The 25,346-nt window shown below is 33.1% G+C and overlaps 1 protein-coding gene and 1 non-coding gene across 7 annotated transcripts in view; one reads left to right on the forward strand and one right to left on the reverse strand.

Annotated features, from left to right (window-relative positions):
- The window catches only part of PHTF2 (putative homeodomain transcription factor 2), a 130,405-nt gene that overhangs the window by 12,748 nt on the left and 92,311 nt on the right, over positions 1–25,346 (reverse strand). For 4 of the 6 annotated variants that reach the window (XM_024558998.4, XM_045194011.2, XM_045193997.2 and 1 more), the window contains 7 exons: positions 21,822–22,008; positions 19,633–19,788; positions 14,891–15,109; positions 6,919–7,047; positions 5,208–5,480; positions 4,866–4,997; positions 1,731–1,817 (listed from right to left, as the gene is read on the reverse strand). In XM_024558998.4, coding sequence (XP_024414766.2) covers positions 1,731–1,817; positions 4,866–4,997; positions 5,208–5,480; positions 6,919–7,047; positions 14,891–15,109; positions 19,633–19,788; positions 21,822–22,008 — 1,183 coding nt within the window. Of the gene's footprint in view, positions 1–1,730; positions 1,818–4,865; positions 4,998–5,207; positions 5,481–6,918; positions 7,048–14,890; positions 15,110–19,632; positions 19,789–21,821; positions 22,009–25,346 lie in introns of those variants that run through there. The other 2 variants (XM_045194006.3, XM_053926601.1) reach the window with 2 other exon arrangements.
- LOC112303642 (U6 spliceosomal RNA) lies at positions 3,331–3,437 on the forward strand. Its single transcript, XR_002974672.2, has one exon. It is a non-coding gene; the product is annotated as a U6 spliceosomal RNA (small nuclear RNA).

The following is a 25,346-nucleotide window of genomic DNA, read 5'->3' on the forward strand; positions in this document are numbered from 1 at the left end:
CTGAAGAAGAGACTGAGATGTAATTAGAAATTGGGAGTACAGTACAAAATTCAGTCTTTTCCTTTTGGTTGCTTTTAGGATTTTTCTCTGTTTTTTGGTGTTCTACAATTTCTATATGATGTGTCTAAGTGTAGTGAAAATTAATGTCTTTCATCAATTCAGAAAAACTCATAGCCATTATCGCTCCAAATATTGCTCTCCCTCTTCTTTCTGTCTAAAAGTCCTGTTAGATGAATGATGGATCTCCTGTTTCAATCCCCTTTTCATATTTCCATCTCTTTATCACTGTCTTCTCCCAGTTCACTTCTTCTCCCAGTTCACTAACTATCTTTATCTGTTTTCAATCTATTTTTTTCTGTGTGTTGCATTTTTAATGTCAATGCCATATTTTTTATTTCTCTGAAGTACTGTTTGGTTCCTCTTTCAAATCTATCTTCTTAATAGTATTACCTATGTGTTTAATCATTTTCAACAAGCTTATCTTAGAGTTTCTATCTGATCAGTCTATTATTTGAAGCAGATGGAGATCTACTTCTGCTGTTTATTGATCTGTTAATGTACTCATGTGCTGCTTCCTCACGTATTCTAAAACCTGAAGAGGCTTTATTTGTGGATATCTTGTGAGTCCTTGGTTGAAGTCACATATCCCAGAACAGTCTTAGTTTTGCTTCCACTAGGTTCCCAAGAGTCCAGAACTACTTTCTATATTAACAGGGGTTACAGGACAAGACCTATAATGTACATTTGAACCTGAACCTGTACTAAGTGCAGATCTACAGTTCTTAGGACTTTTCCTCACCTACTGGCCAGAGTTCAAGCAGAGTCAGAGACAAGCTTCCTTATCCCCTTCCTGTGCTGGTGGGCAGAGTGCTTTTCTTATTCCAGTTTTTCACAGAGATGACAGGCTTTTGAGGTTCTGGTTTTATGTGTAAGCATGTGTAAGAATGTATGCAGGTTAAGGCCTTATCTTCTGTCCTCACGTGGGCATAAAAATCTCAAGTTTCTAGGGTACTAAAATTGACGATGTACCTCACTTCCTTAATTTAGGGCATTAACACTTATACTTAATTGCTCTGTTTTTCAGTTTTATCTTCACTTTGGTCCCTTACTGTCTTATAAACTCAGATATGTATATAGTATGTATATTAAAAAGCTGGGTTTTATTTTTCTAGCATTATATAATGTTTTAAAGCAAAAGAATTTTCAGGTAATCTAGTATGCCATATTACTTGAAGCAGAAATTTAAATTTCATAGTACAAAATATATCCCTAGATACATTTGCGTTTCCTGACTAATCTTGGTCAACAAGAATGCTTTTACAGACATGAGGCAGTCAAGTCACAATGACAACTCAGATGTAAAATAATTAAATGTTAAATGTGAATAAAGCAGAGATTCGTGGAAAATAGTCTGAAACAATTTCGTAACTATAGTCACTCGTAAGTTTGTTTTGGGAAATAAAGACAAACAGGTGAACTGTAGACAAAAACTGATGTTACATGCCTAATCAACATACATCTGAGACTATGCTAGCCCCTAGTGTGACACAGAGATGAGTAAGATGCATTTATTTATTCCACTGAAAAAAAAACAACTGCAAAAAGCCAGTTTCAAAATTGTGTAACTAGGCTTACTTATATTATTACTTTGTTTATTATTAGAAAACCTTCTGCAGCTGGATCTTTATAGTTCTGATTATTTAATTTCTACACAAAACAAGTTAACTCACCTGGGCACAACAGATAAATACAACTGAGATAGTCAACAGGAAAGCAGAGGAAACTATTACATCAACTGATCGCTGAGGACCTCGACGCTGGGGGATAAAAAGGAAAACACTTTTAAATGTATTTACTAATTAGCAGCTAATTCCATGATTTCAACTAAGGTGCTGATCCATCACTAAAGGTTGGTCATTACTTACAATGTTGAAAGTATACCTCATTTGTCAAGTGAACTTAAATTATAAAGGGTTACTATTTCCTGAGGATTTGCAACACAGTGAAAATGGTGAATATATAGCCTGGAACTCTTAGCATAACTTCCTAAATTCTTAGCATATTTCATTTTTTCAAACACTAATTATTCATTCAACAAATGTTCCTTAAGCACCTGCTCAGAAGGAGGTACTGTGCTAGATGGTGGAAATACAGCAGAAGATAAAACAGACACAGTCAGTACCTTCACAGGAACCAGTAGGAAGTCAGACATCAATCTCCTAAGCACAGATATATGTGATAAGTTGTGATGAGTGCTATGAAGGAAAAGTATAGGTTGCTTTGAGAAAACTGGTAGGGAGTCACTCCTTAGAGAGATCTTCCCAGGCCAACCCTAACTCCCAATATAAGATTATGTGGGCCTAGGAAGATCTTCCTAGTGGTATTTATACCAAACTAGGTGCAGGGGTAAGATGGCACATGGTAATATTCTTGGCAGAAGGAAGAGCATTTGCAAGAGCACAGAACAGGAAAAACTGTACTGCATTCAAAGAACTGAAGTAGTCCGTGTGGCTGGAATGTACAGAGAAAAGTGTTTCAAAATTAGACAAGAAAAGACAGGCTACTAGCAAGAGCTAGGTCATGAAGGGCATTATAAGCCCTGTTACACTGTGTTCTTTATCCTAAGAGCAATGGAGAACCTTCACAAAGTTTTCAAATTATATGGTCAAATCTACATTTTAAAAAGATCTTTGGCGGCAGACTGAAGAAAGTATTGGAAGGAGGAAATATGAACACTGGGAGGCCAGTTAAGAGGCAACTGCAGTAGTCTAAATTGGTTCCAATTAGGGTGGTGGAAATAGAGACAAATACAAATACTGAAATGAATTCAAGACATATTATGGAAACAGAAAAGGGTGGAAATTGGTGATAAACTGGATGTTGGAAATGCAAAAGAGGGAAGTAAATTCCAAGGATAATTCTAGGTCTGGTGTTTAATGTCACTGAAGTGTAAGGGTAAGGAATATCATCTCATGGACAGTGGATGGCACGTGGTTAACATTAAATTAATGTTTTCTGAATAAATTAAGCAACATACAAAAGAATGCAATACTATGTAGAGTTGATAAAGAAGGGAAATTGGGATGGCTTCTTGTTAAGTCATGCAATGAAGACTTATTCATCCCTCCGTATAACAGAAATGTCACAGTAAGAAAAAATAATCTATGCCAGTTTGTAGCATTTCCCAATGGAGACTGTTAGTTGAACTTAACAAGTTATATAAGCACAACAATGAATATTTTAAATAGAAGGGTAGACAAAGAGTGCAAACTTTTTTTCACTTCTTTCACTGTTACTTCAAAATAAAAAAGCATTAAAGATCTAGGTATGGTGCTCGCTTCGGCAGCACATATACTAAAATTGGAACGATACAGAGAAGATTAGCATGGCCCCTGCGCAAGGATGACACGCAAATTCGTGAAGCGTTCCATATTTTTTGACTTGGTGCAATAAAGTTCCTTTCTGACCACTTCTGGTTTAGAAAACATTCAGCCATCCTAGAAACTAGCAATATTTATTTATGTCTCATTTATTTTACCTTTAGTTTTAGATGAGGGAACCATAGTCTTTCACTTGTGGGTACTAAGCAAGGTCCATTTTTAGTGTAGCTGAAGAGAATGCATATTTGGCTACACTATTTCTGTTTACTATATTTTGCTTCTTATTTAATGTCTAAATGCTATTTTTGTTTAATAATAATGGCTTAGTTCCAGCATGTCAGTTTCAAAGAACTAAGGTTTTGCTACTAGTGTCAGCCTTTTACTCTCCCACTAATTGGGATTTGTTTCCCCCTGAAATAAATTTTAGAAAATCTAGAAGAGGGGCGGGTGCATGACTTAATGCTGGGAAACAGCAACTTCGGGGTTGAATTTACTTGAATGGATTAAAATTGCGTTGTTACAGAGCTAGAAAAAAATATAAGTATGAAAAATGATAATAGCCTTACACTGAGTACAAATAATACTTAAAAGCATGTGAAGATGTGATCATTCGTGATGTTACTTGTAAAAGAAAAAAGTATATATATCTTTTGAAGTGTTGAAAGGAAATAGTACTTTATATCTTTATCATATCACTTTTTGTAAGTGTTGAATATATTCCTGTTTATTTTTCTATGTTCTGTTTTGTAGCCTTAACAAGTGTTTCAAACATATCTGAATGTATAAGAGTAAATGCCCTACATGGTGTGATGCTGCATTATATATAAAACTGTGTGCATATATTTAAAAAAAAAAAGATCTAGGTATGTTGGAGGATATTTGGTCAACTCCTTACATAATGAAATTCATTGCTACTTTAGGCAACAAAGAAATAATTGTCAGAAGTATTTTCTCAAAATTAAGAAGTCTCCCATTCCCCACCTGAGGTTTTTTTTAATATCTTACTTCCATAATTAGGAAAGTTATTTAAAAAGATTAAAGAAAAAGTACAGCATTAAAAGAATGCCTTAGAATGGCAAGCTAATATTTTTAAATAGTAATAGGTCACTTCACTGAGAGGACTCTGATTTCAGATTATTTTTTTTAGATTCTTTTTTAAGCAGTGGGCTCCCTCTGCTGGCTCATGATAACCATCCCAGGTAGAAACAAAAGGTGAGATATATGAACAAAGATAAATTTAGGACAATCTGATCTTGAATCATCTAGTTCGAATGCATTTACACCTTTTAGACTTCAGGTGTTTTATTACAAAGAACCAGTTAAACATTTACTTTGGATTTCTGCATATGGAGCACAAAAAATACTAAGTATGGCCCCACAGCATTATGTGAGTACACATCTAGACACACTTTCATATTGACAAAGAAAGGGGAACTCTGAGAGGGAGCCAGCACATTAAGAGTACTTATATCACTATTATTATACCTTAAGATAGGACCGAAGAGATAGCCACATTTTTATATTTTGTACTTTTTTCAACCGGAAATGAGGAACTTCAGATTTTCGAGCCCGCCTTGCTGATGTTAAATGTCCAAAGAGTTTTGCAAAAAGTAAGCGCTAAAAAAGATAAAGATAAGGATTAATTTTGAAGTAGATTACAAAATGTGGATTGTTATGATTTTATTTGGTTAAGTACTACAAAAACAAAACAAGAAATGAATTAGCAGATCAAAATGATTTAATGAAATACTAAGATATTTCAGGAATACTTTGAATATTGGGAAAAGGATAAATTATTCTCTATTCAGAAGTCTATAATATACCCACCTGTTTATAAGTTCTTTCTGCTACACAGAGCAAAAAAAAGAAAATCCACACAAGAGACACACGAACCACAAAACTTATAATAACCATAGAAAAAACTATGACATCTTCATTAGAACCGAATGCAATCAGATAAAGTTCTGAAGCAGAATGTGCTGTGAGTTGTTCCAAGTCTGTAGCTTGGGAGAGTCGGAAAACAAAGGGAGTTAAACCCAGGATGACAGAGATTGCATTTCCAAAAATCTGGTATCCTATTCCTGGTATATGGCTATTCACCTTTAGAGAGAGAAAAGAAAAAAAACTTACACAAATTTACCTACAGTAAAATGAATTCCTATTAAAGCATGATTTTAGTTATAGCAATATTAAATCAGTTTGTTAAAATACATTAGTTTTAATACAAGAATAATAAAATTTAAATTTACTCAAAGTTTGAGAGCCTATTACATGTAAAACGTAAGTCATTATTTCTTCAGTTTTTAAAAACAGTTCATTATCAGATCTCTAATTCATTGAGTAGATGAAAAAAGGATGAACCATCTTGGTCTTACCCAGATGTTAAAAAAATTCTATGTATCTCATTATTTCAAAAGTTAGAAACACTCACAAACTCTGCAATATTAGTAAGAATGAGATCTCATATCCACTTAAATTAGTTCTGTATTTATTTGATACATTTGAAATTTGTGTTTTCTTCAAAGAGTTCAATACATATGGATTTCTCCTTAAATTCTAAAACCATTTGAGAAGAGAAAAAATGGTAGAAAGGGGACGATTAAATGAGAGGGGAAAACAGGGTAGGGTAATTATAAAAAAGGAAACTAGAAATTAAATCATTTGAAAATATAAGAATGGCAGAACTTGGAAAAAACCTTAAGTATCATCTAGCTAACTTTTTAATCATTTTATATATTATGTAAGTGAGTTGCTAAGTTCACCAATAGTTAAAGATGTAGAGCACCAACTAGAGATTCCTTGTTGATAGTTTTTCATTTGCTTACAGTGAGGTATGAAAGAGGAAGTAGGTCAATTTCCACACTCAGTTATTTTAATTCTGGTCCTATGTAAAGTGTGTACAACAGTTCTGGCATAACAACACATATGAAATTTAGAAATGGAAGTTAAATCGCGACTAGTTGTCCAGTGGAATCAGGTAAAAATTTAAAAGTAGCAATGATCTGATAAAAAAAACAATTGTAATAGAAACTGAAATTAAAATCCACAGTATTTGTACTCTACTTTCAACTACTCAAGATGTTTACCCTTAGCTGAATTTCTTCTATATATTTAACTAGGCAAGCAAGTATCAATATGAATTTTCTTCTTTGAATTTTTTTTTATGTCTGGGCATTAATAAATAAATGAGCCAGGAGAGATGATAAAGAAAAATAAATCTTCATCAAAACTTCTAAATATCTAGCAGCTCCTCAGTTTAATCCACTGAAAGCAAAAGAAAGAATAATATAAAACAAGAAAATTTTAGATTGTATCTATTCTTGGTCACAAGAATGAAAATGATAAAAGATGAGAGTGGTTTGCTGACAACTCACTGTTTAAATCAATGACAAAGTCAACTACAAATAACTTTTTTTTCAGGTTGGATAAATGAGGTGAGTAGGTTATAAGCATAACATTCCAGTACTTAATTAATATATTAATATTAATAATCACCGGTTTATCTTTGAACTAAAAGAATAAAAATTTAAAAACTCACTCGGTTCATTATCATTCCACTGATTTCAAGTACAGACATATCTGCTTTCTTACAGTCATTGCCTTCCCATACTATAGCACTTATTTTTTCTAATCCCGGGTGGGAGTTGTGGAGCCAGGGCAAATGACTCTATAAAAAATAAATAGAAATTGGTGAATACGTTAATCTCATTTCACAAACAACACATATGCTTGTATATACATATATATACACACACAATTTTAACTATATTAAAAACAGAAATAGGTGAATGCATTTGTATTTTATAAATAGAACATATGTAACTATACATAGCTATGTATGTATCTATACACACAGAATTCAATGACACTAAAATTTTTTCTTAAGATATTATAGTTATAAAAACATGTTAAGAACTTTCCGTAACATATTAGGCAACATGTTCAAAAATACTCTAAAATGTGTCAGCAAAAGCACTTAGTTGTGATCTAATGTTCACAATGTTCTAAGCTCTAATGAGCTTAGTTGTGACACAGCTACTAATGTTCAAAGACAAACGAGTAACACACTGTTCATATTACTGATTGTTCACTTATGATCATTCAATACAAAAAAATATGACAACTGAGATGTGAACTTCTTTGAGAGACTAAATAGTGATACAATATCATCCTGAAAAACACTCTTCTTCATACACCTACCCTAACATTTGACTTACTTCTCTGATACTTTACTCTATTATTTCTCTAAAGGATCAATTTAACTTTCTTTTCCTCAGAGCAAATACTACAAACTGAAGCACACAGAACTAGAAGTACTCTCCCAAGTAATATAAAGTGTTTCTCAAAGTTTCAAGGAATTAAAAAAAAAGGTAAAAATGAAAAATCGAAAGCTTTAATACAAAGGATCAGATGCTTATGTTAGTTTTTTGTTTGCTTTAGATATATAATTAAAGGAATAAAGTTCAAAACAGGATAGCTGGGGATTAAAGATAGTAACACAATTAGTGAAACAATAATCTTTACATTATCAGATACTGACAGAAGTAACGCTAAAAGATTAGACCCAGAATGGGATGAATTTCTTTGCTGACATTATAGTATTTCTACACTGATTTTATAACATATTTCATTAAAAGGACTTCTAATAATGAACAGAATAATCATTTCTACTTTTACTTATTCTCTGGAGGACCAAAGATGATTAAAATAGGTTTAAGACATGTTTCTGTAATTTTTTTTAAAAATTGTATTTATTTATTTTTAGAGAAAGGGGAAGGGAGGAAGAGAGGGACAGAAACATCAATGTATAGTTGCCTCTGATGCACTCCTTACTGGGGACCTGGCCCCCAACCCACACATGTGCCCTGACTGGGAATCGACCCTGCAACCCTTTGGTTTGCAGGCCGGCACTCAATCCATTGAGCCATACCAGCCAGGGCTGTTTCTGTAAATTTAAGGAATATATTTTCCTCTAGGGGGTGTAGAGTTGCACTGATTCATTACAATTAAAGGTATAAAATAATAATTCAGCAATATGTAAGAAAGCAGGCAAGGGAAATTATTATTCTGACCTCATTAATTTCATTTATGTAAAGCTATATATACCATGTTTACTATAAACAGCATAAAAACTGAGGAATAATTACAGGCAAACCACAATGCCAGTAGTCATGCTATTGGCAAAGCTCTTTTGCATGTAGCTATTTGACTATCAAGAGGTTTCTTCTAAACATTTATCTTTCCCAAAGACAGAGTGTCTTAATTTTTTTATTGATTTAAGAGAGAGAGAGAGAGGAAAGGACAAAGAGAAAAACATCAATTTATTGTTCCACTTATTTACACATTACATTCACTGGTTGATTCTTGTATGTACCCTGAAAGGGGATTGAACCCGCAACCTTGGCATATCAGGACAATGCTCCAATGCTCTAATCAACTGAGCTACCTAGCCAGGGCCCCAAGGACATGGTATTTTAATATATATTAGCCTTAATGGTATATACTTCACTACTGGAGAGCCTTAAGAGCTATGAGATACTGGTAGTTAACCAACCACAGATTTCAACCACTGACACAGTCAGTCTATCTCTCTCCCCACCGTCTCTCCTTTCCTTCCTCCCTTTCTTTTAATTCAGTCTGTAACAGTGAATTAAAGGTTTTTCCAATTACATGAAGCAAGGAATATCAATTCCATAAAGGTCCATTTACAGAAAATCAAGAAGTTCTTCACTCTCCTTACAACCATACTCATTTTGCCTAAGTAACTTCCCAGTTACTCTAACTAGATTTGTTAATCATTTTCCCATTTCTAAAAAGCCAAAAAAAGGCATTAAATAAGAGAGCAACTAGAAACTGGTGACTTTAAAAGTTATTTAATTAAAAAACCCTATGCCTGTGTATTTGTCAAATACACATCTGTGTGTGTGTTTGTCAAGTGTATGTATCAGTCTGAAAATGTCTTGTTGAAACATGTACTGCCTAAATGTATGGAGAGCAGTATTACATAAAACATTTTTTTTAAAGGCTCAGAGGAAGCATAGGAACAAATAATACCGTTTTATAATTTTATCACATAGGTCTTCTTTGTATGTTGTTCAAACTGAAATTTGAAACTCTTTTAATGATTGTTTTTATCCTCATTCAAAATCTTAACTACTTTGCTCCTTGTTCAACCAAAATTGCCTGAAAACCGTAACACTTAAATGGTGGCAGATTTTATTTCAAATAAATTCACCATGACAACTGCTTTACTGCAGTTTCTACCTGTGGGAGCTGTCTCCATTAAAATCTGGCTTTTCCTACTGAAAGATGAATTTCACTTAAATATGGCTTTTTATTTTATTATATATTCAGCCATTACTAGAGGAGGAAAATTTTCTCCTATAGAAATGTTTCCGTTACTATTTAAAAAGAAAACAAAACAAAACAAAACTACAAATTTTCCCCTACAGAAATGTTTGAGTTACTATTTAAAAAGAAAATAAAACAAAACTACAAATTTGACTAGAGTACACTGATTCAAAAGCTCAGTGTTTCTTCATGAGGGATTTTTCAGTCTTTATGAGAAACTAAAAAGGGCCCTCCAAACCCAGTAAGAAAAAAAACCTGGCAGCTTTTCATTAAAGAGGGCTAATTTCCATTACATGGCTACTATTAAAACTAAAACTTGGGCTTATTTTTCAGAAGTCTGAGAATAACAAATGTGTATAAAAAATCAAGTCTTTCATCCCAAAGCAAAACCAATGGAAAACTAGAGTTTTATAATTAGATATGGAACATAGAACATTAAAATCTTTATCTTACCAAAAAAGAGGCGGGATGATGTGAAAGATTTAGGGAAAGTTTGTTCTGTATAGGATTCATTAAAAGCAATTATTAATCATTTAGGAAAGGCCTAATTAGCATGCTTTTAAAAATTTTTATTTCATTTCATTCATTCACTCAACTTATATTTATCAAACACCTACTATGTATACCAGGCACTGTATGATACAACAATGAGCAAAAGAACACATGGTCCCTGCTTCTGTGCAGCTTATGGTATCTCTGGGAAAAGAGTTCACAGGCATTTTCTTAAACCTCAATTCCAGGTGTTATCCTCAGTGACTCGGATGAAATGCAAATAACTGCACATTCATCCTCATGGATCAACCCTATTCTCACTGATTAATTGTTCATTGCCTTTTCACTTCTTAAATTCCAAAGAACTTTAGCTATTGCCATGGCCACAACCTTGACCTTGTCATCACACAGAATTTTTTTACTTCTAAAATGAGTCTTTAACCACACCTCTGATCTTACCAGGTCTCTCAAACCTTCAATTCCAAAACACTTGTTTCCTTGAACACACCTATCCTTCAACCTACCAATCTCTTCTTGGTTTCATTTCCTTCTCAATCTAACATGTCTAGACTTTTAGCACATCCATTATTTGAATCAGTATATCATCCCCTCTCCTGTCTCTTGAACAACAGCTATTTATTTAGTGAGCACCTATGCTGTGTGACTTTGGGTGCCTTATTTAATTCTGGGCCTCAAATTTCTCATCTATAAAATAAAAAATAAACCACACTGTCATAGGTTGTGAGGATTACATGAGATAATGAATCTAGATTATGTTCCACTGTACCTGGCATATAGTAAATGCTTATTAAATGTTTGCTGTTACGATTAGTATGACTATATTCTAGAGAATATCACACAACTGTGTGGAATGAGCAATTACAAATTCATGGTTTCAGATTCTCACTGGACCCTCAACAATATGACACTGTGACTTTTTAAATTGGCATTGACTACATGGACACACATACTCTCTCTCCACTATCTCCATTTCCCTCAAATGATAACTTCAAGCCTTCATCATCCACCAATCCCCTATCCTATCATCCACCTATTGTTAATAGACCCACTAAACTCCTGCACAGAATAGAGATCATCAGGAGGTAACTCTCTCATCATCTTACTTGCTTCATACACTTTTCCTTCTCCTTCTACTTCAACAGAAGATGTATTCCTCTTCCTGCTGAAGAGAAATTTAAGCTTCCTAATTATGCTTTCCCTCCAGAATCCTAACATCATTCAATTTTGACTCTGGTAACTCTTCAATTCTTCCCTACTAGTTTTCTCCTATGTACATATGTGCTCAAATATTTCACATCTTTGGGAGGGGGGTGGCGACTAAAACTCTATTTCCTCATCTAACTAGTACTTCCTTTTTCCCAAACTTTCCCAACCCTACTTCTTGAACCTCATTCCTCATTCTCAGTCACCTCCCTATAGCAGAACTTCTTTCCCTGACACTTTCCTTTAACCGATGCCAAAACTAAGGTATATATTTTAAAATGGAACATTTCATCCAGATAGAGTAATACCAGTCAGTTTTATCATATTTTAACTTTCCCTCTTATTTGCTCCAGATATTTTAATTAAAAAATGTTACAGGGAAAATTGAAACTCACTTTGTACCTCATTCCCTCCTTTTATTCCCCAGATTTATTACCCTAAGTTTGTTTACTATTCCCTTGTATGTTTTTATACTCTTACTACATATGGTTTTATCCATAATAATATATAATATAGCCTTGCATGTTTTAAAACTTTTTATAAATGGTATACTGTATGTATATTTCTGCAACTTGCTTTTTTCACTCAAAATTCACAAGATTTATTCCTTTTGATATATAAAGCTTTCATTCAGTTTCACTGCTATATTGTTTTATCATATAACCATGATGCATTAATTCTGTTGTTGGCTACTACATTATTTTTCATTTTTCAGTATCATACACAATGCAACATCATACACATAAAAATTTTGATATGTTTCCTTGTGCCCATCTTCTAAGTTTTCCTTAGAGATGAAAGAGTCCTAGAGTATGAAGGCCTTCAATTTTACTACATAATGATAAACTGCTTTCCAAAGTAATTGTACAAATTCATAATTAACATCAGCACTGAATGATTCTTTCTTCACATTCTTGCCAATACTGAAATTTATCAGATTAAATAATTTTTGACAATCTGATCAATATGAAATTGTATCTCATTCTAGTTTACATTTCCCTGATTACTAAGAAGGCTGACCATTTTTACTTATTATATATTAGCCCTCTAGGGGAATAACCTGTTCACATCCTTTGTCCATTTTTCTGAGTCATTTGTCTTTTACTTGTTCATCTGTTGAAGTTCTTTGTGTGCTCTGTACAGTAAGACTTTGATAGTTTATGTGTTGGGATTATCTTCTATCACTATGTGTGGCTTGTCTTTTAAAAATATTTATGGCTTAATTTGTAGCTCAAAGTTTTACATTTTAAGATATTCAAAATGTGTCAATCCCCTAATTTTTGATGTTTGCTTGTACTTTCTGTATTGTTTAAAAAGTTCTTCTCATACCTGAAGAAACAAAGATTTTTCTCCTACACTTTCTTCTAAGTATTTTAAAGTTTTGCTTCTTCATATTTAGATTTTTTTTTTCTTTTAGGAACTATCTGGAATAAATTTTCATGTATGGATAATCATTTGACCCACAACCATATACTGAATAGTACATCCTTTTCCCACTGATTTGTAATACTACTTATGCCATATGTTAGGGATCCATATAAGAATATATCTATTTCTGAGTTTTCTATTCTGACCCATCAGTTTATTTGTTTATATGCTGTCTTAGTCTGTTTCAGGCTGCTATAACAAAATACCATAGACTGGATGGCTTAGAAACAACAGAAATCTATTTCTCACAGTTCTGGAGGCTGCAAAGTCTACAGATCAAGGTGTCAACAGATTCGGTGTCTGGTGAGATCTGCCCTCTTTTTGCTATACTCTCACATGGTGAAAGGGGCAAGGCAGCTCTCTGGGGCCTCTTTAATTATGGCACTAATCCTATTTATGAGGGCTCCCCTCAATGGCCTAATTACCCCCCAAAGACCCCATCTCCAAATATGATCATATTGGGGATTGTTTCAACATATATATTTTGGTGGGGACACAAACATTCAGTCTATAGCATACACCTACATCATTCTATCTTTTTTCTTAATCCTCACCTGAGGATAGTTTTTCTTTGCTTTTTAGAGAGAAAAGAAGGGAGAGAAATTGATGCAAGAGAGAAGCATTGACTAGCTGCCTCCTGCACACACCTGAATTGGGGACTGTACACACCTAGACCGGGAACAAACCTGCAACCTAGGTACATGCCCTGACTGGGAATTGAACCTACAACCATTAGGCTACAGGATGACTCTCCAGGCAACTGAGTGACACCAGCCAGTGCCTATACCATATTATCTTAATTATTACACCATTAAAGTAAATTTTTACATCCAGTATAGAAAGTCCCTGTAGGTCTTCAAAAACGCTCCTGCTATTGACACATTTTGTTTTTTAATGTGAACTTCTAAATCCAAGTCCAACTGAAAACAGACAAACATACTGGTAGAATTTTGATAGAAAAAGCAGTGATAATGCTCCTAAAATTTCATCATTAAATATGAAGGGTTTTAGAAAGTTCTTTGATAGCTAACTTTGATCAGATTAAGGAAGTTCCTCTCGATCTCTGGTTTTCTAAGAGTTTACTTGCTGGTTTTATAAGTTAGGATTTCAGGAGGACTTGAATAAGAGAAAGAAGAATGTAAGGAAGAGTGAGGATTTTAAATGACTACCAGGTTTCTGGACAAGTGAGTGGATGGATGGAGATGTCATTCATCATGAGTTTGAGTACTGTTAGAAAAACAGATTTATAGGGGAAGATGGTGTGTTTGGTTAAATCTGAGGTACTGCTGGGTCATTCAAAGGAAGATGTCCCATAGACCTGTGTTGTCCGAGATGGTATACCCTACTCCCATGTGGCTACTGAGCACATGAAATGAGGCTAGTCCACATGAGATGTGCTCTACGTGTTCACAATATATTTTGAAGACAGTATAAAAAATAAACCTATTTCATTAATATTTTTTATATTAGTTATATGTTGAAGTGATATTTTGAATATACTGGATTAAAGAAAGGATATTAAAATTAATTTCATCTTTTTAAATATCTTTAATGAGGCTACCAGAAAAATTTTAATTACATATGTGACTCTCATTATATTTCTATTAGACAGCATTACTATAGGCACTTGGAGATACAAATCTGACATTCATGAAATATACCTTTGTGAATTATAATCTTATAGGTAAAGCTAAGGCCCCAGGTGTAGTTAAATCTGATCATGAAGTATGTTGAGAAAAAGACTAGTGCACCTAAAACACAACTGGACTTATAAAACTCCATTTACCAAGAGCTTTTCAGGGACGTATGTCTGCAAAGTGAAAATACAACCACAACATAAATACTGAGATTCTATGTTCCAATGAAGTCAGACCACAGCTCACAGTTAAAAAAAAAAAATTATAGGACTATTATCTTAATTGAATGTAAGCTTTTTCTTTACTTCTATAAAATTTGTACATTTATTCAAAGGAGATGGACAAATAGCCCCACATAATCCAACACTGTAAACCAACCTGGTGAAAAGGATCGTCTCTATATTCTTTTTTCACACATGGATTAATATGAGGATTTTCCATATCTGTCTCACTGGTACAAGATGATCGGCATTCTGCACAATGTAACAAGTCTTCCCATAATACATCTTCTGTTTCAGATTCTGGCCTTGTGCTCTCAGAATCCTGTCTGGAACTTGAACAGCGAGAGCTGCAACTAGTACCCGATTTAGGGGCATCCTGAAATCAAGATATTCTTTGACATTAATACAATTTATGTACCCTTTCCAATTCAAAGGATTCTACTGGAACCATAAATTGCTACGTTTTTGCTAAAACAACAAATACACTGTCAAGTGACAGTGAAATAGGTAGCAAAACATTAAAAATGCAAATTAGTTTTTAAGGAGTAACAAAATTTCCTCATATCAAAATTTCACATTTCAGCTCAAGTGTTATTTTGCATGCAAAGACTAGGCCTTCTCTTAAACTTTATACAAAGTTCAGAATTCAGGTAGGCAAAGACTAGCCTAAATTGATATGGACTGCATAATTACCCACTGTAATTGATGTGTTTAATGGAGTTTTCTTAGTCTTTTTTTTTTAACAACAATAGATTTCCTTATCTATTGTTTTGTTTCTCAAACAGCAGGTTCTATAAACTGACATAAAATTAACATATAATCTATACCACAAAGATAAATGTCAGTTCATGTTTTTGAGATAGTCTATGATATAAAAGTGAAAAACTAAAAGACACAAGTTAAATAATTTCTAATCAATTTATTTTTTTCTTAGGAGTTTTTTAATGTACACAATAAATAAAGTAAAATTTTAAATGAATTCAAAATACCTTGTACAGGATAAAGAATAATAGCCATCCTTATATCGAAGTGTGCTGAAATTTTAGATTTGTTTTTTAGCTATCCTGTCAGTAAGATTTGTCAATTCCACCTTTAAAATGTTTTATAATTATCTCTTTTCTCTTTTCCATGCTGTCACCAGATATCATTCATACTTTGTTTGCTATGAAAGCCTCCTAAGTGACCCCTATCTAAAAGGCCTTCCCTCTTTCCAGACAAACCTTCCTCAAGTACAGCTAGCTGTTCTTTCACTCCTCTGACCAAAACCCTTCTGTGGCTTCCTACTGCTGCTCTCCTGGATAAAATTCAAATTCCTTCACCTCGCATGCTTGCCTTCAAATGGCTACTTTTGGACTTTGTTTTCCACTTCTCTGTACCACAGTCTTCTCCTCCAGTGACAGTGGGCTACTCCCTAACTCCTAAACACAGCTTGTTCTTTGCCACTGCAGCCTCTGAGTATGCTCCTACCTCTCATTATGAATTCTACTCTCCTTTAAAGCCTACTCAGCAAAGTGTCAGGAAATTACCATCTCTACCCCTTTCTAGATGGCTTACCTTGTTTCTGAGCCTTAGTTTAGTCATCTACTGATACCAATGGGGAATAAACTACCTACCTTAAAAAGATATTGAAAATTAAATGAGCACTATAGCTTTTAAGACAAACATGTATGAACCTGGGGTTCAACAAATGTTATTTTAAAGCCCTCAATTCAGAGTGAACACTTTGTCCTTGAAGTGAATTATTATATTCATTTGACAATAAATTCTGTCTTATTATCCAACATCTACAATATTATCTGTTAATTAAATGTTCATGTATTTCATATTCTCAAATTGTAACTCCCAAATACACTATATGTACATCAAAGACAGAAACCATCCTTACGATAGGTAATATCTTTAATAAATTAGATATATTATTGATAATTAACATATAAATATTAGAATGGGGCACTATGTATATTCAATGTGAAAGAATATTTGTGGGAGGGTTGAGAGATAAATAAAATTATTTTGAAAGAACTGAATGAGAAAATGAATAAATAAATAAAAAGAAAAAATTTCAGAGAAAAAGGGTAAAAACCAGAGTGTTTTTTTTTTTTTACAAAAAAAACCCTCTAAAAACATTTCTGATTCACTATCAAGCAGAATAATTGAAGCATAAGCAATTTTCTTCACAACAGTTTTCATAAGATAACAAGGCACAGAATGTATTAAGCAATCAGTAATTGCTTAAAATTTTTTATAAAGCTAGCTTATTATCTATTGCCAATTTCTGATGCAGACTTGCTAATCAGATACATAAATAAGGAACAGATTAAATGCCCAATGACTGTTTAACTGACACTAATGTGTGATTTCAGGAATAAGAAAATACCTATAATTCCTTATAGAAGTATTTTGCCGAATACTGATTAATAAGTGTGGCCATTTATGAATGTATAATGTAAAAATTATTGCCTATAATAGCTTACATTTCAAACAGTATTTTACCTGCAATATTTAGGCAATAAATGGCCATTTGGAATTTCATTACAAACTGCTGAATAAAGACTAAAAATAGGAAATTATAGAGTTAAAGAAAACAGCTCAAATTAATAGAGCATTTAATTTAATTTGCTCTGCTTATTTCAAATCTTTAGATAGCTACAACAGCATATAATCAAATTAAGAGAAGGATTATTTATTTGAAAGGAATAAGCATTTATAACATGAGGGCTTTGTGTCAGGCAATTATGCATAATCTTATTTAATCCTAACAATCTGATGCTGCTGTTCTCCTCTCTCCATTATATTGGCAGAAACTGAGACTCAGAGAAGTTAAATAATTTTTCCAAAGTCACTTAAATAATTTGATTCCAAGCCCATATTCTCTTCATTGTTTTCCATCAAATGCTACCTTTATTGAAAATCTTATCTACAATAGAGAATAAATATTAAAAGACACTTGTAGAGTTAAAAGCAGGACAGAATAGAAAATAAGACAAATGCTTCTAAGCTATCACAATTCCCAAGGATACCTTTTATATCCCAGATAATCATGTAATTCCATCATCTTCCCAACAGGTGACTGAAAGAAGCCAACCAGATATAGAAATAGGAGAAAAAGGAAAGAAACTGGGTTAGGGGTGGGAGGTGAGGGGTGATGGAAAGGGGGCTGAGTAAAAGTTGACACACTGAATGATAAGATCACCACCTCATGCTCAAACCCCTTGGTGCTAAACACATTGGTAGCCTAGTATAATATCTGGCATTCCCATGGACCAAAGACTGGATGATTTTTCTTGAAAACTCAAATGCCCCTAAAAATGTAGATCTATAGTGATCACTTATTTATAGATCTCACACACAAAGTGCTTCCACAAATAATTTATTTGTGCCTCATCTTTAAATAAAAATTATCACCAGCAATTTGAGGACAGTATGGTAATATATACATAAAAATACAAAACAACAATACAGATATCCTGTCTCTATTTTACTTAAAGGAGGTTTTGTTTTGCTTTATGTAAAATACTCTTTGAAGTTGGTTTGACTTGAGTCAAAATATTTTGGAACTGAATGCAGCTTTTTAAATATTCTAAATTTCCTTAACTTACAGATGAAGAATTTGAAGACTAGATTTTATTTTTATGTAATCTTTTATATCATTAAAAAAAGATGTAAAACAACCAATGCCTCCTAGCTAATTAACAGCCTTACTTAAGCATGAAATCTAGAAGATTTTAAGCAACATACGTATTTAAAAGTTAATTAGTAGATAATGCCCTGCCCTTCAAGAATCTCAACAGTTCAAACCACAGCTGCAAGCCCAGAACAGCAAAGATTATGGAGTGAGAAAAGTATCTGTAAAGCCAAATAATTTATTCTATGGGAAAGTGGAGATCTTCTATAAGTGGTCCTGAATTCCTTCCAGGGCCAAATGACTTTTCTGTCTGTACAGTAAGATTTTGGACTTCACGAGCATGGTTATCCAGTTTTGGAACATAGAACAGTAGTACACCAGATGATGTGGGTGAAGAGACAAAGAGCAGGCACACTGGCATGAGTGTCTGTATAATGACAGCTACTGAAGAAGAAAAATATCTGGTCACCAGAAAATTAACTAGAGATAAAAACACAAAGAAGAATATATAAAGAACAAGTAACTCTTCACTTCTTAAAACCCTAATTATTCAACATTCCAGATCAGCATATTTGATTTTTGCAAAAGTTTAACCCTAAATCATTAACAAAAAAAAGCTAGTACAGTCCAAAAAAAGAAGTAACAGAAACAGTAATTAATTTATTTGGAAGTCAAATAATGAAATGTTCTATCTTTAGAATAAAAACTGAAAATAAAATTGAATAAAACTCTTTTTCCATTTAAATTCCTTTCAAGAGATATGATAACATCAAGAGATGTGATAAGTTAGAAAGGGGTTTAGAAAAAACAAATATGAATAAAAAATAGAATCAAAGAAGAAAAATATTGAATCTAATAGTATGGGCAACTTAATAACTGGTGATAAGAACATAAGAACTTAGAATAACAACTTTGCTATAATCAAATAGTTATACAGCCTTTCAAATTATGGGAAAGACTAACATAGGAGCTCACAGACTATCTCTTCAGAATAGGCTTCTTTAAAAGTAGACAAGAAACTGAATGTACGAGCCTTCAGAGATAATATACAAAATGAGTACAAATGTGTGGCTATTTATTATGTGTGCAACACGTAAATCTAAAACTGCTATTTTATAAATCCAGATCATATAACAATAAGATATTGATACTCATGGGAAATATGTTACTTTAATAATTATATTCAATTGTTGAAAGAAGCTGTAAATTAGAATATATAGAATAATACAGAATATATATACATATATGTACATATGTAAGGCCAAAGTATATACCTCATTAGGGTAATGTTTCTTATAATGGTGTGACTTCCTATTCCGAAGAATGCTCTCAGAAGTCCTGTCCACATGATGGCGTAATGGGTATCCTGTTTCAGGACCTTCCTCGCTTGAGACTTCATCAGAGACATTTGTCCTTGTCCTTTGGGTATCCTAAAATGGAAGATACAAAAAGAGGGTTATTGGTAATTTCTGACTTACCCTGTATTTTTAAAAGTGCAAAATTTAAAATTATACATACTTATGAGGGGGAGCCAAAAAACTGGAATTATCTTCTGGAGGGTGGGTCCATTGTAGTACAGGCTTTCCCCACTAGGTGAATGGTCAAGGAACCCATCTCTATCAGTGCACCAGATGGCACTGTTGTGAGAGGGGGTGTTGAGCTTCAGTGAATTCAGTGAACTTTTTTTGAAGACTCTTTAACACGTTTGCCCATTTCATAATGGGCAATTTATGAGCATACCTGCCCTCGCCACACTGAGTGTTCAGCAGTTTTTGACCAAAACTGGCATGACCCCTGTGCCCTATCCTCCCTATTCACCCAATCGGACTTTAGAGACTTTTTTTGTTTCCCTGGGTGAAAAGAGTCCTCATGGGAAATGTTTTGCTAATATGGAAGAGGCGTAAGAAAAAAGCAGCATAAACACTAAAAGGCATCAAAATCAACGAGTTCAAAAACTGTTTTGAGCAGTGGAAAAAAGTCTTGATAGGTGTACTGCATCATACAGAGAGTACTTTGAATATGACTGAAGTTTAAACACGTAAGAATAAATACACAATTTTTTATAAATAAATTCTGTTTCTTTGGGTCCTTCCTCATACACACAGACAGCTTGAAATACCTTCAAAAATTTCCATGTGATTAAATGTACTACCTGATTTTCTAAAAAAAATATCTTAATCAGTGGCTATACTGGTATTTTAATTTTAAGAGTAATTCCACAGCCATTTGTCAAATATTGTTCTATAATGTTTCTGTTCACAACAAGATTTGAAATAGCTTACAAAATTAAAAATATATAAAATATGATAAAAGCAGAACAGAGACCATTTAAAAAAGCTGAGAGACCTGAGATGAATTATACTATTTTCACAAACTGATAATGTGATCAATTATAAAACCATCACTGATTAAATAATGGCTTATGAAGCAGGAGGAGGTGAAGGGTAGTTGAATGTGTGCACATATTAGACATTTTAAACATATAAATTTGAAAGAGACATCCATCAGAAATTCCAAAATTGACAGACTCCAGAACATAAGTGTTACTGACACTTTCATATAGCTTCAGTAGTTAACACATACCTGAAAGTGTATTTGAAAGCTGAATGATTGAAAATTTATTTGTTGAGAGATGACAGTGATGTGAGGCTCACACTATCAGAGAGCTAAATGCTTCAACAATCTAAAATCAAGTAAGGGACTATATTTCATTGCAGTCCCATGCTATTTATTGTATAGCTACTGGTAGTGAAAACATGTGTACTGTCAAGGAGCAACACATACTTCATTCAAAATTAGAGAGTCTTCTTTTCTTTATTTATTTTCTTCAATACAAATGTTCATGCTCACATTCCTAAATCTAACAGTTAACATCTTTTAATTTGACCACATTTTTTTTACTACAACAGCTTTTAAATAAGTTATTTAACAACAAAAATTCAGTGAAACAAAGAGATAGAGATATTATATTAGGCTTTGTTACAATAACCCAAGATATATTTTTTATGTTGGAAAAGTAAACAAACAAAAAAACAAGTGTACTAATACCAAAGGTAATAAAGGCAGGAAAAACAAGGTAATATTTTCTTATGGAAAACATGAATGGAAAATCGCATTCCTAGTTCCATTTCTAGAATAATTTAGGTGTTCCATTTAAAACAAATTCTTACACTTACAAAAATAGGGCAAGAAAAGGTAAGCATCAACCATGATATTATAAAGTGCTTTAACATTTTAGAAAAATTTGAGTCATTAAGTAATTCAAGAAGCTACTAAGTTATACTGGCAAAAAAGTTTATTCATGTTTATTCGATTTTCAGCTTCATCAGTGTGATTTGTAAAGACTCACATAATAAATTCTGGAGAAAACATATAGTTCAAGGGAAACCACTCTGTCTTAAGTAATTTCCCATTAACTAATGTAAAACTACACATGAAAACTATTTTAAAAAATCACACTTACTTTGTTGGGGATGTTTCTCAGTGTTCCTTTGTTCCAAGTTGTCTCTTCTGGTTGAATAGTTTCACACTGAGGTTCATGGCTTTGTACTCCATCTTCACTGCTTTTAACAGTCTTTTTCCCATCAAGGGATACATAGCCATTGTCAGTTTCAGTTGATTTATCAATTGAATTCTTTGTTTTCTTTGAGCTAAGAAAATATTGAGAAGTGTGTTATATGGATTTTGCTTATTTTAGATGGGTCACTGATAGAAATTATGATCTAGTGATTAATAAAATCTGATAGTTACTTCTATGAATTTTAATGGCCACCTCATTTTTACAATAAATAATTTAGAAATATAGTATCCATCATACAAAATAAACACATAAATCAGAGTCCTACTTTAGCTTATTTTATAGGTTCTGAGGTCATACAAATACAATTCTAAGAGACATGTTTTAACTTATCAAATAATTCTTGATGAAAATTAAATGGTGTTTGAGCAAAATCTAGAATCAAAATTTTGCCCATTTTATTATGGTTAATAATATGTTTTTTTTTAAAAAAAACCCTCAGTAATTATTAGGTTAAGTTGCATTTAGTGGTTTAACTTAGTATTAATAGTCTTGTTTACCCAAATACTTTACCATTAGTATACACACATAAATATCTCTGATAAATTTATTTTAATATACAATGGAGACATAGGGCCTTTGTTACATAAAAATATATGGAAAAAGGAAAAACTTTATACAAGATTCTAAATAATGGAAGAAGTATAAATAAAGAACAAAAAGTAAAGAAGTAACCTCTTTCATCCACTGAAATACTCTGAAAAAATATTAGTAATCATGTAGCGTGTAAATACCTAAAAGACTAAAATTGAGGTTCTTCATTTACAGGAATTAAATTTTTCTCAATACCTAAGATATGACATAGAAAATAATAAATAAGACTTTTTTTATTAATAGGCAAATGCTTGAGGACTCCCTTCAGAGACTCCAGTGAATGAAAAATGGCTATCCAAAGGAAATGGTATTGTACAAATCGAATGTAAGTACCACACAAAATTAAAATGTTCTCAATGTAGATTAAGTCTATCACAGAACATTATTAAAAACAATTGTATTTAGTTATACTTAAATAAGTCCCCTCGAATTTTCTCCAGAGTATCAGTTTTGCAAGAAAGAAAAAATAAAACTAGTATACTGACTTCGTGTGCGTCAAAAAACAAAAGTTTTAAAAAATGTACCAAAAAAGTTATTCTTAACATTACAGTTACTCAGTTTTACTGGAAATTTTTAGAACTGTGTAAGACCTTAGAAATCCCCTATTCTAAATGCTAATTTTGGAAATAAGGAATCAGAAGTATAAAAAGATCTAAATGATTTATTTAAGGTCACACAGCCAGATACAGGCAAAAATGGCACGAGATTACAGACCTTCTGAATTTGAGTTTAATTTAATTCTGCATATTACCTCCAACTGCCCACTCTTTTGGAAAAAAAAAATGCCCATTAGGATTTCTTGTTAACACACTCATCAAAGCCTAGAAAGTTTCTGTCTTACACAAATAGGCCCTTCTCCTTCCTGATGTTCTGCTGCAAGGTTACTAAAAGGTACAGACAGACTATACTTCCCATATGTTCTTACAGAGCTCCAACACTTTCTAGACATTTAGAACACAAACTCCATAGAGTTACCAAGACTTAGAAGCCCAATCTTCTGACCCTTTTCTTTGTACATGACTCTAAGAGAAATTAAGAGACCAACAGAATGAGATACCAAACAAAGATCATTTAAGAGTGGCAGAGGGAGGGAGGAAAATGGATTATACAGGAGAGGAGAAGGGGTAAAAACAAAAAATATAAGGTGCAGTGAAAACTCATTACCTCCTCTGCCTGGGGAAAAAAAGTGACTGAAACAGTTATCAATTGCTCCCTTTATCTCTCCCTTGAGCATAGAGATGTGGGAAAAAACCAAAGGAGATGAAATTACTTGATATCTTGAAAATGTGAGAACTCAGAGAAGTTTTTTGAAAAGGTATTTATGAAAGTTCATGGATATACTGCAAGGTTAGTAGAACCATTAATCACATAGGATATACAAGAGGAAAAATTTATTTGGGAAGAAAGATGGAAATGTTAGAGCTGAAGTGCCCGGGGAACATCCTAAGATCAGCAGATAGTTGAAAACATATGGCTGAAGACCAGTAGTCAAAGTAGGAAAAGTGGCTGAAAGCTTGCAGACTGAACCCGAGAGGGTAAAAGTTAAGGACCCAGTGAAAAGGGCTTTGAATTAGTAATAACTGCTCCTTTAAGGATGATTACTTCCTTACTATGACAGGGTAAAGACTGTATTAAGCCAGGGGAAAGAGTACTAGTAGCATTTATTCCACATGACTGACACCTGTCAGCTATCTCCCACTTTATTCTTTCCTTATCTCTGCCTCCTTCTCTGGGTTGCTTCTCTCCTATCTTCCCTAAGTATGAGTAACACTATCAGAAGACATGAACAGAAGTTACTAAGTTATAGAAACTATCTGGTGCACCTCAGGAACTAAATGCAGATAAGTTGCAAACAAAGCTGAAATGAAGAAGAAAATAATAAATGTAAGTGCCACTCTCAGAATTTACAAAGTAATCAAAATATAAATCATGCAGCTTGGCAGTGATTGGTAATTATGGCAATTACAAGAGTATCACTGGAGTGGGACAACAGGGGCAGCCCATTTGAAGACAATTTTAGGGCAGGGTGCCAGGTGCAGCCCCGAAGGATTGGGAGATGGGCTACACAATGAGGATTACTTGAATAAGTAAGTATACTGAGGACAATGAAATTGATTTTTCAGTGATAGAGAACAAAAATATAAAAGTGAAGAAAAGATGAAATGTACTCTTGTGGTATTGTATTTGAATTGGAGCTATCACTGCAATTTCATGTTTTATATTAGGTTGGCCAAAAAGTCCAGTTAGTTTATTCCATAAAATAAAAGGTGCATTTTTCATTTTCACCAATAACTTTATTGATTTAGATATTTTGAATATGTCAACTATCACCCACTATTGGCTTCTAGTGGTAGAGGTCAGGAGTGTTCCTAAACATCTTTCAATCCATAAGACAGCCCCACAGCAAAGGATTATTTGGCCAAAATGGCAAGAGTACCAAGAAACTTCACAAACACTTTTGACACGTTTGATGAGTCACAACACCTTCTCCATATATTGCACAAATCTTTTTTTGTGTTTCAGTTGTGTTTTTATCTTTCTTGAAATAACAAAGCATAATATGCTAAAAATGTTGCATATTTTATTCCATCTTCAATATTAAAATGGCTGCACAAAAATTTATCAATTTTGATGTTTTTTTACATGCACACTAATATGACAGCTGTCACGATACAATCTAACAAAATTGTTTCGAATAAAGTTAAAGACAACTTAGCACTATTAGAGCCATTGTATGGAAAAAACTGAATGAACTTTTTGGCCAAACTAATAATATATCTAGATATAGAAATAAATATGAATGTAAAGGTATAAACA

The sequence above is a fragment of the Desmodus rotundus genome, chromosome 6 (assembly GCF_022682495.2).
Source record: "Desmodus rotundus isolate HL8 chromosome 6, HLdesRot8A.1, whole genome shotgun sequence".
NCBI lineage: Eukaryota > Metazoa > Chordata > Mammalia > Chiroptera > Phyllostomidae > Desmodus > Desmodus rotundus.